Source organism: Bos javanicus, chromosome 12 (assembly GCF_032452875.1).
Source record: "Bos javanicus breed banteng chromosome 12, ARS-OSU_banteng_1.0, whole genome shotgun sequence".
Lineage (NCBI taxonomy): Eukaryota > Metazoa > Chordata > Mammalia > Artiodactyla > Bovidae > Bos > Bos javanicus.
In genome coordinates, this window is record NC_083879.1 from 73598014 (window position 1) to 73616237 (window position 18224).

The following is an 18224-nucleotide window of genomic DNA, read 5'->3' on the forward strand; positions in this document are numbered from 1 at the left end:
CCCTTATAGTAGACATATAAGGAGGATTCCATTATTAACTCTGTATTATAGATAAGAAAAATGACATAGAAAGAGTTTAAGCAATCTGTCCAAGGTCACACAGCAAGCGAATAGCAGAGCCAGGTTTAAATGTAACCCTGGTGTCTTAGATTTCACACTCTGTTCTCTATGCCTTTTATATAGTCTCTGTTGTATATTCCTCTTTTTCCATGTCTCTGTTGCATATGGGATACTTCTTTTGGTCTATCTTCCAACTCACTATCTCCTGAGGCCTGTTAAAGCCAAAAACTGAATTTTCTTGTCATTGTATTGCTCAGTTTTAGAAGTTCTACTTTAAAAGTCAGATACGCACTTTTTATAGTTTTTTATTCCCTGCAATTGTTTTCAAGTTTGTCTTTTATTTCTTAAACACTGTAGGCATACTTGTTTCAGAGTCTCTGTCAATAATGCTGACATACGGAGCGTTCGTATATCTGCTTTCTGTTACTCACTGTTTCTGCTGGTTTTGTGTATTTGGATATAGTCTTATTCCAGAGATATATGAATATTTCTGTCAGATGCCTGTAAAACCTTATCTATCTGGAACCATTTTAGTACAAATTCAAGGTTCAGGGTTCCCCCGATTGCTTTGTTGTTGTTATTCAAACAATAACATGTTGTTGTTGCTAAGTCATCCCTGCCTTTGTAACCCCATGGGCTGCAGTGTGCCAGGCTTCCCTATCCTTCGCCATTATTTAGATGCTATTAATTTTGCCTAAAAGACTGTGTGATATGCTTTACTATGGTTCATCCTTCCCCTGAGCTATAGCCAGCTTATAGCAGAGAGGGTCTTCTAATAGATTACCCACTTTGTAAGGGTCAAGGGTTTTAATTTCTGTCCCTATCACCTTGCAAATTAAATCACAGTGATAGTTCAAGTGAACCAAAACGGACAAATGTTCGAGGGCAACAGTAGCTTTCTTGGGTTATAAGAATCTTCTGTGCTTGCTCATTTCACTAGGCTCTCATTTTCTGTTTAATTTTGGTTTTCTATTTCCTTGTTATCATTACTGTCAGCTCCTCATTGCTTTTAAAATGTTAATAAACATTTCACCCAACAAGTTTTTGTTTTTTACTGATTTCAAGTATTAAGTAGGTGGGTTCATCCAAAAGAATTAATGCTGCCGTCATTAAAAATTTTGCTGGTTTTTGTTTCTGTCAAGGAAAGAAAAATCACTGTTTTTCCTGTTGAAAGGGATAGCTTTTCATCATGCATTCCTAATCTCATCTCCAAAGCCTAATTTATAATATCGTGCTCACTCGCTTCAGTCATGTATGACTCTTTGTGACCCCATGGACTGTAGCCCGCCAGGCTCCTCTGTCCATGGGATACAACAGCAAAGAATACTGGAGTGGGTTGCTGTGCCCTCCTCCAGGGAATCTTCCTGACACAAGGACTGAACCCAAGTCTCCTGCATCTCAGGCAGATTCTTTACTGCTAAGCCACCAGTGAAGCACAGTTTATAACATTATTTGGCTGCAAATATAGTAGATACATCATAACTTAAAAAAATTCTTTTCTTCTATGTTTAAGTGTGCTGCTTTCCCTTCATGATTTAATTCTCTTCCTCCTTCCATTGCCAGAGTTTCAATATGACATTTTAGGTAGTAACACTGTGAAATTATTTGTAAAATAAATTGAGAACAAAAAAGATAATTCTTAATATTAAGAACAAAGTCTATGAAGTGTTTTGGCCTCACACACTTGTACTTCCAGTATTTTGCTTTTGAAGCTATTTAAAACAACGATGACATCTTCTAGGTCTGGTGGAGAGTCAGTTCCTTCATGCCTAGAAGCATAAAAACATGTAAATGTTTATGCCCAATTTAAGAAAAGACATACAATTATAATCATATAAATCACAGAATAAATTCATTCTGAAATAATCATAAGTATAATCTTATTGGTACATATGTAATATTTACTGTTTGTATAGTCAATTAAGGTATGCTGCAATATACTATAATTTTCAAAATTACCCAATTTTAACTTAATATAAATAAGATTATACACAAATAACTCACTAAATTTGATATCACCTAACTCAGAAAAGTAGATTATAGCTTATCTTTAATACTGTATATTAAGATTATCACAAAAGTAATATTTCATATATTACAATAATTAAAATATGAAATATTTTCTAGACTGTCAGTTGTTTATAAAGCATAACAAAAGGAACTGCACACCATACAACTATTTTTCAGTATCTATTAGCCATTTTCAAATACCAAAATTTGAAGCACATTGTTAAACTTATAATACTGAAAATATGTCTCTCATGTCCATCTGCATCACTTGAAGTTATTTTATATTACACATTATGCATTTCCCTGTCAGTTTTCAACACTGCATAAGTCAATCAAATATGACAACTTTGCTCAAAAAATTTTTATAGTATTTTCACTATGAACTGAAAAATGCTACTGTAAAGAACATTTACAATAAAACTGAATTTTTTCAAAGAGGGAAAACAGCAGATGTCAAATTAGTAGATACTTTGCATTCAGTCAGAGTTATAACACACGCTTGAAAATTTTTCTAAAATGAAAACCTGGGGATTCTAGGGCTACGCTGACTATCATATGCCTTGACTTTCACTCCCAGTCCCTCTGATGAGGTGCCTAAACCACAGTAGGAGGCACAGCCCTGCCCAGGAATATAATCACTAGGAAAAAAAAAAGTATTCCAACTTATGAAGTAGAAATAGCCAAAGACACAGTGAGTGAGCTATCACCTCACTCCTGTCAGAATGGCTATCACACAAAAAAAAGAACACAAATAACAAATGTTGGCAAGGATATGGAGAAAAGGGAACCTTCTTACACTGTTGGTGGGATTGTAAACTGGTACAGTCACTATGGACAACAGTATGGAGATTTCTCAAAAAACTAAAAATAGAACTACCATATGACTCAGCAATTTCAGTCCTGGGTATATACCTGAAAGAAACAAAAACACTAACTTGAAAAGACAGATGTTCACCCTATTGTTCATAGCAATATTACTTCTAATTGCCAAGATATGGAAACAACCTAAATATCCCTCAACAGATGAACGGATAAAGAAGCCGTGGGGGTCGGGGTGGGCTGTCTGTGTGTGCAGCCATTTAATCATTAAAAAAGAATGAAAATTTGCATTTGCAGCAACACAAATGGACTTGGAGGGCATTATGTTAAGTGAGATAAGTCAGACAGAAAAAGACAAATACTGAACGATCTCTTATTTGTGACATCTAAAAAATACAACTAACTAGGGAATAAAACAAAAAAGCAGCAGACTGACTGATATAGAGAACAAGGCAGTGGTTACCAGTGCAGAGAGGGAAGGAGGGCAGAGCACTAGAGGAATAGGGAAAAGAGTTATTATAGAATTATATGAAATTATGTGTGTGAAACTTCTGAAAATTGTAAAGCACTCGAGAATTTAAAGACTCTTTTCATTCAGTAAAAAAGAAAAGCACTAAAAAAGAATTGAGCATTCTCAGCTTTGTGTACTTAAATTATTAAGCATGTCTGCTGAATGACACCATGTTCTAGGCACTATAAGGAAAAGGGGAAAAACAATGGACAAAAGGCACAATAACCTCTACCCCTATATTATCCTTGTTGAGCATACTGCATAATAATAGGTGCTCAATGAATACTTGCTGAAATAAATGAAAAATTAAAGATACTAAGCCTGGAGAAGGAAATGGCAACCCACTCCAGTATTCTTGCCTGGAGAATCCCATGGACAGAGGAGCCTGGCGAACTACAGTCCATGGGGTCGCAAGAGTTGGACACGACTTAGTGACTAAACCTCCTCCTACAGATATTAAGAGGTATAAAAAAGTTTACTAGGTGTTGGCAACCCTTTCATGGATTAGAACCTTGTTGTGGAGAAGGGGCTTGCATAACTCAATGAAGCTATGAGCCATGCCCAGGAGGGTCACCCGAGACAGTCCCATCTTTTCATGGCAAACAAAAGGAGAAAAAGTGGAAACAATGGCAGGTTTTGTTTTCCTGGGCTTCAAAATTACTGCAGATGGTGACTGCAGCCATGAAATTAAAAGACGCTTGCTCCTTGGAAGGAAAGCTATGACAAACCTAGACAGTGAATTAAAAAGCAGAGACATCTTTTTGCCAACAAAGATCTGTATAGTCAAAGCTACAGTTTTTCCAGCAGTCATGTATAGATGTGAGAGTTGGACCATAAAGAAAGCTGAGCGCTAAAGAATTGATGCTTCTGAACTGTGGTGTTGGAGAAGACTCTTGAGAGTCCCTTGAAGAGAAAGGAGATCAAACCAGTCCATCCTAAAGGAAATCAACCCTGAATATCCAGTGTAAGGACTGACACTGGAGCTGGAACTCCAATACTTGGACCACCTGATGCAAAGAGCCGACTCATTAGAAAAAACCCTAATGTTGGGAAAGAGTAAAGGCAAAAGGAGAAGGGGACAGCAGAGGATGAGATGGTAAGCCAGCATCACTAACTCAAGGACATGAATTTGAGCAAATTCCAGGATATACTGGAGGACAGAGGAGCCTGGCGTGCTGCAGTCCATGAGGCTGCAAAGAGCTGGACAAGACTTAGCGACTGAACAACAACAGGTGTTGGCAAACTATGGCTGGTGAGCAAAATCAAGTTGGTGGGTGAGTTTTGTATGGCCCCTGCACTAAAAATGGTTTTTACATTTTAAAATGGTTGTTGAAAAAAACAATATTGGCAAAAATCATATGTGCCCTCAAACAGTAAATATTTTTTATTGGTTCCTTATAAAAAAAAATATGATGATATCTGCTTTGTACTAGGCTCATTGATGAGTAGGAAATTTACTGAGACACCAATTCTTATCTATAAAAATGAAAAACTGAACATAATGAAAAGATAATGGCTTTTCTAGATAAGATATACATATTATATAATCATTAAACGATAAATATGTTTACAGTGTTAACATGGAAAATTCTTTTTTTTTTTTTATTAATGTGGGTTATTATTTTTAATACATCAATCTTACTCCATGGTGAAACTGAAAGTGAAAGTCATTCAGTCGTGTCCAACTCTTTGCAACCCCATCGACTATACAATCCATGCAATTCTCCAGGCCAGAATACTGGAGTGGGTAGCTGTTCCCTTCTCCAGGGGATGGTCCCAACCCAGAGATTGAACCCAGGTCTCCTGCATTGCAGGTGGATTCTTTACCAGCTGAGCCACCAGGGAAGCCCAAGAATGCTGGAATGGGTAGCCTATCCCTTCCCTAGTGGATCTTCCCTACCCAGGAATTGAACCAGGATCTCATGCATTGCAGGCAGATTCTTTACCAGCTGAGCTACCAGCGAAGCGGAAACTGAGGCTTCAAGGGGTTAAGTAACTTGCCCAAGGTCTTAACACCTTGTACAAAGCAGAGCAAGGATTTTAACTTATGCAGTCAGATCCCTGATTTTAACTTATTATTCTAAGGACTCCACTAAAAAATAATAATTTTTAACTTTTCATTTTTTATTGGCATATAGTCGATTAACAGTGTGTGATAGTATCAGGTGAATAGCAAATGGACTCAGCCATGCACACACATGTATCCATTCTCCCCCGAATACCCCTCTCTGCTATATTTTAAATGGCTAACCAACAAAGACCTACTGTGTAGCACAGGGAACTCTGCTCAGTGTTATCTGGCTGCCTGGATGGGAGGGAAAACCATTCTTTCCTACCCTGAGATTCTACCACTGTAATGAAGTAATCAAACCAAAGAGCTTATTATCTTCAGTTGTAAATGACTCTGTAGTAAATAGGTTATTTCAACAAAGTATGCAGGCACTAAGTTAGCCTGGCCAGTTGCCACTTGTGGTACACTATATGGAGCACAGCATGGGGCCTGGCACGCAATAGGTGCTCAATAATTATTAGTTAAGGGACAAGAATGAGTGGACTGCAACCACACAAGCTGCATTTGAAATGGCAGAATCTCAATGCATTGTGTCTGAGGGAAAACAAGCACATTTCTGGGTGGTCGACTGACGACACTTGGCAAAAAGTGATAATCCATCATTCCTGGCAGAGGCATTGTGAATTCCTACTCAGTTGTTTGGACAATATTCATTTAAACAAATATTTATTGAGTACCTATCCTGTGCCAGGTATGTCCAATATGCTGAGGGTGCAGAGGTGAATCAGAGTTTGCACTGTTACTGGGAGAGATGGACAGGTAAGCAAATTCATTTTTTTTTTTTAAACAAAATTTATGATTGATGCTATTTATTTTCTTTCTTTTTTTTTTTTTTACGCATCAGAAAAAATTTTATTTCACATGTTTTCCTTAAACGTTGCTAAAGAAATATTATAGAACTCAAATAGTATTACAACCACAATCTACAGAAAATAATAAGTAAAGGAGATGGAGTAAAGAACAAGATGTATACATTAGGCATACCTTTTGTATTTTTGAAATAAAACAATAAGAATAAATGTTACAGTTTTATAAGGAGTTTTTGTTTTATAATAATGATATTTGTGAATGTTTTAGCTGTTTTGATGATCTTTGTTATGTCACACTAAAAACTTTTTTATATATAAAAACTTTAAAGTTGTTTATATAACTCACCCAACTATTTGATAAATATCTTCAGATCTTCCTTGGCGTAATTTCAGTATCCAAGCACCTGGGTTTGCTTTTAATTGAAAATATCCCTTTTAAGATGAGAAAAATATGATCACAGTTACATGAATGAAAACAACATCCAACTGTTCAAGAAATATTATTCATGAATACTCCAACAGTATTCCATTAACTGTGGAATAATTTTCATAAATGAATTCCAAGAAAGAAGATTTTATAATAACCTATAAAAGCATATTCTGAATGTACAACTCCCTTCATTTTTGTTTTAATTACCATATTGAAGGATTTTTTCCCCTGGGACCTATACAACAACAGCAGGATAAAAATTATTTCATCTTATTATTAGGAAAACTTAGAGGATTTCACCAAAATTTCTAATTGAGTATGTATGTACTTACGAGATTGGCCATCACTATTGTATCTACTACAACAGGTTTATTTTTTGTGCCCAGAGTAAACTGCAGACCCCGAGGAGGTTGGTCTGTCGTTAAGTCAAAGCAATGTCCTTCGAGTAGTAGATATTCTAGTTCATATTCTGCTGTGACAGCTTTCTCAATCTAGGAGGACATAGGTCATTGTTTTGGGGTTAGTAATTCTCATAATGTAAATTCTGTAATAAATACACGTGATTATTTTATTATTAGCCAAAGTATTTTCAGGGGCAGTCTCAAGTCTTCCTTTTAGCTGAGTGAACCTAACAGTTGAGTGAAATTCTTGAACACTAAAGCTTATGATTAATTTTCTTCCATTCCTGTAATACCAGCTCTACTCCACCATCATCATATATGCACCACAATCATAAAAGAGATGTGAGCACAGATGGGTGCTCGCTGAGTCCAGTTTACTGTTTTTAAGAACAAAAAATAAGTAGTTTCTTGAAAACAGTACTTATTTCAACAACTTTAGCTGGGTTCTTAACCAGTTGTTGAATTATTACTACTCTAGTGATGAACTTCATATACTTCATTAACCTGTATCCATAATCCCTAAAGCATTTTGTCTTTCTTTATACAACTTTATAACTTACATCTTTTAAATGAATGTTATCAAGGTCACAGTTGCTGTGTACTATTTCAACCAACCAGCCTTCAGGAGTGATCATATTGAGGGTTAGAAGGGGTGATTCAGGGATATCCAAGAATTTTGCCACTGGTCCAGTAATATCATTAGCTAACATCAGTTCCGGTTCCAGAACAAAACGGTAAAAGCTGTTGGCAGAAACAGATAAAATATATACTGTAATCAAAACTGAGATTTCTTCTAAAATATTTTAAAATCGCAAATGGCTTAAAAACATGACCAGAAAATCTTAAAAAGACTAAAAACACACTATACTGAAGTTAATGCTTATGTGAGTGGTAGACAATCATTATTATTGTTTATACTATTATCTATTATAAGACTGTGTATATTATATACCCTTGTTAATTATTTCTTAACGAATATGAATCCCTTTAAGATACACTGACTTATGCAGGTTCCAGGAATTTATGATCTGAATTCACTCACTGATCCTTCTTCAAATGTGACCACGGTCTATTATTAGTGATTTTATTAGCTCTTAGCTCTATTAATAATATTAAGAGAAATGATAAGCAGAAAGCAAGTAAAATTTAAGCTAACGTTCTGGTACTAATTTAAAAAGTGCAATTAAAAACAAACAGGAGTGAGTTCAAAGCAGCTGCTTATTAACAGAACTTTCAGAAGTATCAGCAATTATTAGTGTATTTTAACCTTATGTCTTATGTCTTACATAGTGTATTTTAACCTTATGTCTTACACAGTAAGAAACAGTTACATTACTAAGAACAGTGACTTTCACTATTTTGGGACTACAATCAAGGTGTCAGCTGTGCTGTGGTTATCTCAAGACTCCATGGGGGAGGAATCCCCCCCAGGCTCCTGCAGCTCCTCACTAGTCCTTGGCTGGAGACTGCACTCAGTCCTTAGCACAAGAGAATTTCCAGCAAGCTTAGTGAAGCACACAAGAGCAGGAGAGAGAGAATGCCAGCAAGAGAGAAGTCACAGCCTCTTATAACCTAATTGCAGAAGAGACATTCCCTCACTTTTGCCATATCCTATTCATTAGAAGCAAATCATCACATACAACCGGCACTCAAGGAGAATCTAGGTAGGGTGTGAATCCCCAGAGGCAGAGTCAAAAAAGAGAGAGTAAGAGGAGACGGTGAAGAGAACACAGTCCAAACCAAGTACCGGGTACTATCAAAGGCAGCAGAAATGTCATTAAGAAGTATCCTATGGATTTTGCGAGCAGCAATTTGTGAATTAGTAAAAATAATTCAGTGGCAAAGAGGATAAAGACTAACTTCAGTGGGAGGTACAAGTGAATGAGAGATGAAGAGGGGGGCTGGCCACACTTAAGAACCTGACATGACCAAGAATGGAGAAGAGAAGGAAGAGGTAGGGCTCTAGAGGAGAGGAAGTTAAGGGAGCAGTTTATTTTCTTTTTAAAAATTGAATAACTCTGAGACTGAAAGAAAAAGGCTACTAGAGAGGTTAGAGACATGGAACAAGAACTATGTGATAAAAGGAAGGATCTAGATATAAATGGCGAAACACAGGAACACCTTAACCAAGAGGAAAGATGACAACTCTTCCCATACCACACAGGAAGCCTGGAAAGGTACAGGAGACAGGAGGAACTGAGAGAATTCCTGCCCATAACCTCTGTCATCTCTGAGAAGAATGAGACAGTATTTTATAAGTTAAGGTCTATGAATTGTAAAAAAAAAAAAAAAAAAAAAGTTAATAAACAGAAATCTCACAATCAGGAGACTACACTGGGCAGTACTCACAGCCTCTGATGATAACATAGCCCAACAGGAAGAAGAAAGACTTCTCTTCTTCCCTGGCAAGGACTCAGACATGAGAAGCCATGGGCTCATTGTTTACTACAGACTCCCCTACCCTGACTTCCTTTCCTCTCTAAGAGTTCTCCTTCCTCTGCCTTGTGTAGAGACTTGTACATGGCACTCTGTGCTTGCTGACCATGAATTGCAACTCTCCTGATCCTAAATAAACCCATATTTTCTGGAGAAATATCTAACAATCTATTTGTTTTAGGTCAATAGAATTAATGTGTCAACTAGTTTCCTTAATATATGCTACTAAGTATATAAGACTCTGTTGAACTCACAGGTTAAAACAAATTCAACAGTTTTTGTCTAATGCACTGTTACTAACCACTTGCAGCATCTATCTGGTATATTAGGTGTTATTTCACTTTAGAGAAGTCAAGTTCTTTCCCTTCTAACAAACTGTGCTAGATTATGTTTAATATTCTCACTCTTTATCATATATCCCAAAGCTTTACAGAGACTTTGTGGAGAGGATTCCTACTTGTGTGAGTAAAAACTCTGTACTCATGGAAAGACCTCTCAATTAGTGGCTAAAATGAGATTTAGAAACACATAATAAAATCTGAAATACAAAAGAAAAATAAGTATGAAAAATGAATGAATTACGAGGACAAAAATCTTAGTAAGGTAATAAATGTCACCTATACCTTCATTTGTGTCATATTTTGGATTCCACACATAGTGATATCATATGGTATTTGTCTTTCGACTTACTTCACTTAGTATAATAATCTCAAAGTACATCCATGTTGCTGCAACCCACTGTATACTTCTAAATAGGTACTTCTAAATCAAATTTTTAAAAATACCCATAGATGAAAATAATCCATGTAAATTCTGCAATTATATTGGGTGAATTTTACTGGTTAGGTTACCTTAATTTTATATCAATAAACTATCTCTGATCTATTTCAACTAAGCATTTTGTGAAGGAAAAAACAGGTGTAGTAACTAAGTTTTTTCCCCTTGTAGCATGTACAAAGTTTTCAAAATGAAATTATGTTCACACAGACCAACCTCTTTAAAGGGGCTTCTGAAAGTTTACTCCTGCAGTTCATGAACAACTTTAACTTCATGTTGATAATCTTTCCAAGGACCTATTAGAAAAAAATTCCCATATGTGAAATTAATATTAATAGCTAACACTTACTGAGTATTTACTATGCACCAGGAACTATATTCGGAGAAGGCAATGCACCCCACTCCAGTACTCTTGCCTGGAAAACCCCATGGACAGAGGAGCCTGGTAGGCTGCCGTCTACACGGTCGCTACAAGTCGGACACGACGGAAGCGACTTAGCAGCAGCAGCAGCAGCAGGAACTATATTAATACTTGACATCTGTTAACTCATCTGATTCTCACAACGTCCTTCTGAGGTAGCTACTTTTATAGCTGAGACACAGACAGATGTAGCAATTTGCCCATGATCACACAGTAAGTCAGGGCAGAGGTCAGATTTGAATCCACACAGTTGATATCATTGCCCAAAGGTTATACTGCCTACCTTTTGCCTAGTGTGACTTCCTTTCATGGCATTTAAATTTCTTCACTACTGAAGAACAAATAAAATAATTATTAGAATCTCAATCAGTTCAGTTCAGTCACTCAGTCATGTCTGACTCTTTGCAACCCCATGAATTGCAGCACGCCAGGCCTCCCTCCCTGTCCTTCACCAACTCCCGGAGTCTACCCAACCCATGTCCATCGAGTCGGTGATGCCATCCAGCCATCTCATCCTCTGTCGTCCCCTTCTCCTCCTGCCCTCAATCCCTCCCAGCATCAGGGTCTTTTCTTTTTTTTTTTTAATTAATTAATTTTATTTATTTTTTTTACATTTTATTTTATTTTTAAACTTTACATAATTGTATTAGTTTTGCCAAATATCAAAATGAATCCACCACAGGTATACATGTGTTCCCCATGGTATGGGGAGGGAGGAGGGAGGAGGGTTCAGGGTCTTTTCAAATGAGTCAACTCTTTGCATCAGGTGGCCAAAGTATTGGAGTTTCAGCTTCAGCATCAGTCGTTCCAATGAACACCCAGGACTCATCTCCTTTAGGATGGACTGGTTGGATCTCCTTGCAGTCCAAGGGATTCTCAAGAGTCTTCTCCAACACCACAGTTCAAAAGCATCAATTCTTTGGTGCTCAGCTTTCTTCACAGTCCAACTCTCACATCCATACATGACCACTGGAAAAACCATAGCCTTGACTAGATGGACCTTAGTTGGCAAAGTAATGTCTCTGCTTTTGAATATGCTATCTAGGTTGGTCATAACTTTCCTTCCAAGGAGTAAGTGTCTTCTAATTTCATGGCTGCAATCACCATCTGCAGTGATTCTGGAGCCCCCCAAAATAAAGACAGCCACTGTTTTCACTGTTTCCCCATCTATCTGCCATGAAGTGATGGGACTGGATGCCATGATTTTAGTTTTCTGAATGTTGAGCTTTAAGCCAACTTTTCACTCTCCTTCACTTTCATCAAGAGCCTTTTTAGTTCCTCTTCAATTTCTGCCATAAGGTTGGTGTCGTCTGCATATCTGAGAGAACCTCAATGTGCAAATACAAAGTAGTGACCTCACAACTGTATGGCAAGGGTGCCCTGATCCTTATGGAATTTCACCTATGTTGTAAAAGATATAGGAAGGTCTTGGCTACATACAGATAAAATAGTCTCTTTTCATTTTCCTAGAGCATTAAAGTAGGAGAATTTTTAATTCTGATAGTCCTTACATCTATACAGGCAACAAGTCAGTGAAGATTTGAAAATATTAGACAACACAGGACAGATGTAAAAGGAGAATAAAACAGATATATGGAACGGAAAGGATACATGTTTGAGGAGGAATTACAATATACAGACTAAGCATTTAAGAGCTCTGAATTTTAATTCCCATTCTATCATTCTTCTTATTAGCTACAATGGAGGCTGCTGAGCCATTGTTTCTCCCAAGTGTTAAATGAGACACTACCCATTTCTTCTAGTAAATTAATTTATGCTTTATGGCACAAAATTATAGCATAAAATTTCTGTATAGAATGAAATAAGTTATGTGAAGTTCTGAGCTGCTCTGAAATGAAGTATGCTACTATTACCAATGATATAAACTAGAATATAATTCCATATCTTGTATTTCTGTATAATCCATATTTCTTACTCTTAAAATCCATGTTTACATAAAAGCTTCAGAGGTAAGCAATTTTTTCTGAATAATGAGTCTCCATAGGAATAGGGAATTTATATACTAAAATGCATCATACTACCTTCATTCCTTATTAGTATGATTACTGATTTCTGTTTTCCACAGAATAATATTGTGCTTTAAAGAAGTTAAAGTTTGAAGGTACAGAAATGCTGAAAGAATAAGGCAAGTAAATCAACTACAGAATTAACTTTGCCCTGGTTATACACTGAATAGGTATAATGACAAAGGGGATCCAAAACTGCTTGTACACATTAAGAAATGCATTTATAAGAGATACCTATTACCCACTTTCCCAGTATGATTTGGTAGGGCACACCAAATTCGGAAAGAAATAGCATTTTGAAATTTTGAAAGAATGTATCAGTATGATACATCAATATGTATGATGTATACATACATCAGTATGACCCAGCTTGATCATTTACTTCTTTTCCCAGACTTGATACCTAATTATTTTTGCTTGTTTACAAAAGTAAATGGTCATAGAATAGTTTCCACTTCGAGAATATTTTTTGATATGTCTTTTAAAAACGCACTAATTTCAAACAGGAGTATCTAAAAATTTTGAACATCACTAGAAAAAATATGCCTTCCAACATGAGTAGCTTATTCAAATTTAAGTACTGAAAGCTGCATCACAAATTGAATCTTTTAAGATTATAAGTACAGGAAAAACCACAGAATGTTCTTTCAGTGTCTGCTATCTGTATTCTAATATTCATTCTCTACTTCCCACTGACGGAAACTATAGGCTTGCCTTGGGACTCAGGAGTAAAAGAATCTGCCTGCAATGCTGAGACCAGGGTTCGATCCCTGGGTAGGGAAGATTCCCTGGAGAAGGGAATGGCAACCCACTCCAGTATTCTTGCCTGGAAAATCCCATAGACAGAAGAGCTTGGTGGGCTATAGATCATGGGGTCACAAAGAATCAGACACAACTGAGCAACTAACACACTACTTCCTAGTGAAGGAATCTTCAGGTTTACACAGTGTCTGCCCCCGCCCCTTGTGACTAGGTGCAGCCGGCTTGCTGGCTAGTCTGGTCAATGGGATGTGACTCGATGGAAGATATTTGGGGCTGGGGTTGCATCCTTGTCTGCACTGCCTGATGCAGTGATAGAGATGATGTTGTGATCTTAGACTGCCACAGAGAGGCTACTTCATGAGGACAGCTGAACAACAGAAGGTGCCCGAGTCCCTTACACTGTTGAGCTTCCCTGGCACCTTCACACGGCTTACACTTGGAAGGTGAGATGACAGAAATCACTTCAGACTTGAAGGTATTTTGCTTTTGTTCAGTTCAGTTGCTCAGTCGTGTCCGACTCTTTGACACCCCATTAATCGCAGCATGCCAGGCCTCTCTGTCCATCACCAACTCCTGGAGTCCACCCAAACCCATGTCCATTGAATTGGTGATGCCATCCAACCATCTCAGCCTGTCATCCCCTTCTCCTCCTGCCCTCAATCTTTTCCAGCATCAGGGTCTTTTCAAATGAGTCAGCTCTTCACATCAGGTGGCCAAAGTACTGGAGTTTCAGCTTCAACATCACTCCTTCCAATGAACACCCAGGACTGATCTCCTTTAGGATGGACTGGTTGGATCTCCTTGCAGTCCAAGGGACTCTCAAGAGTCTTCTCCAAAACCACAGTTCAAAAGCATCAATTCTTCAGCGCTCAGCTTTCTTCACCATCCAACTCTCACATCCATACACGACCACTATGGAAAAACCATAGCCTTGACGAGACGTGCCTTTGTTGACAAAGTAATGTCTCTGCTTTTTAATATGCACAGACTGGTTCCAAATAGGAAAAGGAGTACGTCAAGGCTGTGTATTGTCACCCTGTTTATTTAGCTTATATGCAGAGTACATCATGAGACACGCTGGACTGGAAGAAACACAAGCTGGAATCAAGATTGCTGGGAGAAATACCAATAACCTCAGATATGCAGATGACACCACCCTTAGGGCAGAAAGTGAAGAGGAACTAAAAACCTCTTGATGAAAGTCAAAGTGGAGAGTGAAAAAGTTGGCTTAAAGCTCAACATTCAGAAAACGAAGATCATGGCATCCAGTCCCATCACTTCATGGGAAATAGATGGGGAAACAGTGGAAACAGTGTCAGACTTCATTTTTTTGGGCTCCAAAATCACTGCAGATGGTGACTGCAGCCATGAAATTAAAAGACGCTTACTCCTTAGAAGGAAAGTTATGACCAATCTAGATAGCAGAGACATTACTTTGCCAACAAAGGTCCCTCTAGTCAAGGCTATGGTTTTTCCAGTGGTCATGTATGGATGTGAGAGTTGGACTGTGAAGAAGGCTGAGCGCCAAAGAATTGATGCTTTTGAACTGTGGTGTTGGAGAAGACCCTTGAGAGTTCCTTGGACTGCAAGGAGATCCAACCAGGCCATTCTAAAGGAGATCAGCCCTGGGATTTCTTTGGAGGGAATGATGCTGAAGCTGAAACTCCAGTACTTTGGCCACCTCATGCGAAGAGATGACTCATTGGAAAAGACACTGATGCTGGGAGGGATTGGGGGCAGGAGCAGAAGGGGACGACAGAGGATGAGATGGCTGGATGGCATCACTGACTCTATGGACATGAGTCTGAGTGAACTCCGAGAGTTGGTGATGGACAGGGAGGCCTGGCGTGCTGCGATTTATGGGGTTGCAAAGAGTCGGACACGACTGAGCAACTGAACTGAACTGAACTGAGGTTGGTCATAACTTTCCTTCCAAGGAGTGTCTTAATTTCATGGTGCAATCACCATCTGCAGTGATTCTGGAGCCCAGAAAAATAGAGTCAGCCACTGTTTCCACTGTTTCTCCATCTCTTTGTCATGAAGTGATGGGACCAGATGCCGTTATCTTTGTTTTCTGAATGTTGAGCTTTAAGCCAACTTTTTCACTCTCCTCTTTCACTTTCATCAAGAGGCTCTTTAGTTCTTCTTCCCTTTCTGCCATAAGGTTGGTGTCATCTGCATATCTGAGGTTACTGATATTTCTCTCAGCATCTTGATTCTAGCTTGTGCTTCTTCCAGCCCAGCGTTTCTCAAGATGTACCCTGCATATAAGTTAAATAAGCAGGGTGACAATATACAGCCTTGACGTACTCCTTTTCCTATTTGGAACCAGTCTGTTGTTCCATGTCCAGTTCTAACTGTTGCTTCCTGACCTGCATACACGTTTCTCAAGAGGCAGGTCAGGTGGTCTGGTATTCCCATCTCTTTCAGAATTTTCCAGTTTATTGTGATCCACACAGTCAAAGGCTTTGGCATAGTCAATAAAGCAGAAATAGATGTTTTTCTGGAACTCCCTTGCCCTTTCGGTGATCCAGGAGATGTTGGCAATTTGATGTCTGGTTCCTCTGCCTTTTCTAAAACCAGCCTGAACATCTCGAAGTTCACCATTCACGTATTGCTGAAGCCTGGCTTGGAGAATTTTAAGCATCACTTTACTAGCGTGTGAGATGAGTGCAATTGTGCGGTAGTTTGAGCATTCTTTAACATTGCCTTTCTTTGGGATTGGAATGAAAACTGACCTTTACCAGTCCTGTGGCCACTGCTGAGTTTTCCAAATTTGCTGGCATATTGAGTGCAGCACTTTCACAGTATCATCTTTCAGGATTTGAAATAGCTCAACTGGAATTCCATCACCTCCACTAGCTTTGTTTGTAGTGATGCTTCCTAAGGCCCACTGACTTCACGTTCTAGGATGCCTGGCTCTAGGTGAGTGATCACACCATTGTGATTTTCTGGGTTGTGAATATCTTTTTTGTTCTTCTGTGTATTTTTGCCACCTCTTCTTAATATCTTCTGCTTCTGTTAGGTCCCTACCATTTCTGTCCTTTATAAGCCCATCTTTTCATGACATGTTCCCTTGGTATCTCTAATCTTGAAGATTAGAGATAGTCTTTCCCATTTTATTGTTTTCCTCTATTTCTTTGCACTGATCCCTGAGGAAGCCTTTCTTATCTCTGCTTGCTCTTCTTTGGAACTCTTTGGAACTTTGCTTTTGTCACAGTGGCCAAACCTCTTGAATTCAACTTTTTTGCTTTTTCTTCCACTAGCTTCCCCTGTATGGTTAATGTTACTTAGTATATTCTAAACTTTTCATACTCATTAAGCTTAGACATCTGCTTCTCCAGAAGCCATTCTCCACACCAGGGGAAAGAAAGATGACCATGGGAAGACACTTGTATCAGTTAGCTCAGGCTGCCATAATAAATCACCACAGACCAGGTGGCTTGAACTACAGAAATTTATTTCATGTCAGAGTGTTGGCAGACTCAGTTCCTGAAGAGGGCTCTCTTCCTGGCTTTTAGGTGGCTGCCATGTTGCAGTGTACTCACATGACCTCTTCTCTGTATATGAGGAGAGAATGATCTCTTCTCCTCTTCTTATAAGGCTATTCATCCTACTGGATTACAGCCCAACCTATAGCACTTCATTTAACCTTACTTACTTACCCAAGTCCCTATTTCCAAATACAGTCACATTGGAGATGAGGGTTTTGGGGTGATGGGGACAACAATTATGTCCTTATTAACATCTAATCTGGTCCTGCCATAATACCCCAGGCACAGCTCTATCATTTCATTTTCTACATTGATATACAACAATCTATTTAGAATGCTGCATGAAATAAAGAATCAAGACCAAACATTTGATTATACTTGAAAACAAACCTGAAAAGATTATGAATTTCAAAATAAAAGTAGATAATAAATACATGTATACTGTTTAATAAAATGTAAAATTATCTTACTATTAATAACTGTGCCATCTTCTGTGCTTCTCTTGTCAATGGATCAACAATAGCAATGACATCAAAGGACATATCATTCTCTACAGAATTTATCTTTATAATGCTAGAAAAATAAGGTGAAAGATGATCAGTTAAGTCTACTCAATTACTGAATTAATCTTAATCTTAGCTATGTACATGGAGAAGGCAATGGCACCCCATTCCACCCCACGCTTGCCTGGAGAATCCCATGGATGAAGGAGCCTGGTGGGCTGCAGTCCATGGGGTCGCAAAGAGTCGGACACGACTGAGTGACTTCACTTTCACTTTTCACTTTCATGCATTGGAGAAGGAAATGGCAACCCACTCCAGTGTTCTTGCCTGGAGAATCCCAGGGGCGGTGGAGCCTGGTGGGCTGCCATGTGTGGGGTCGCAGAGAGTCGGACATGACTGAAGGGACTTAGCAGCAGCAGCAGTAGCAGCAGCTATGTACATTCTTATAAATTTCTTTCTCACTGGATTAAAAAATCCTGGCTATTTCTTCATAGAAGAAAATGCAAATTTAAAAGTTTAATGTCTGCATTCAATAAACCAGAAAATCCAAATTAGAGAAAATGAAAGTAAGAAATTATGAATCAGATCAGATCACTCAGTCGTGTCTGACTCTTTGCGACCCCATGAATCGAAACTCTTCAGAGAACAATACTATTTTAGTGGAAAAAACTGATAATTTAAAGCTCCTCAAAT

The 18224-nt window shown here is 38.3% G+C and overlaps 1 protein-coding gene across 2 annotated transcripts in view; it reads right to left on the reverse strand.

Annotated features, from left to right (window-relative positions):
• UGGT2 (UDP-glucose glycoprotein glucosyltransferase 2) overlaps positions 1-18224 on the reverse strand; it is a 148115-nt gene that overhangs the window by 29315 nt on the left and 100576 nt on the right. For both annotated transcript variants that reach the window (XM_061435226.1, XM_061435227.1), the window contains exons 25-30: positions 17499-17601; positions 10541-10620; positions 7672-7852; positions 7043-7201; positions 6627-6712; positions 1745-1829 (exon numbers count right to left, since the gene is read on the reverse strand). In XM_061435226.1, the coding sequence (XP_061291210.1) occupies positions 1745-1829; positions 6627-6712; positions 7043-7201; positions 7672-7852; positions 10541-10620; positions 17499-17601 (694 nt within the window). The remainder of the gene's footprint in view (positions 1-1744; positions 1830-6626; positions 6713-7042; positions 7202-7671; positions 7853-10540; positions 10621-17498; positions 17602-18224) is intronic.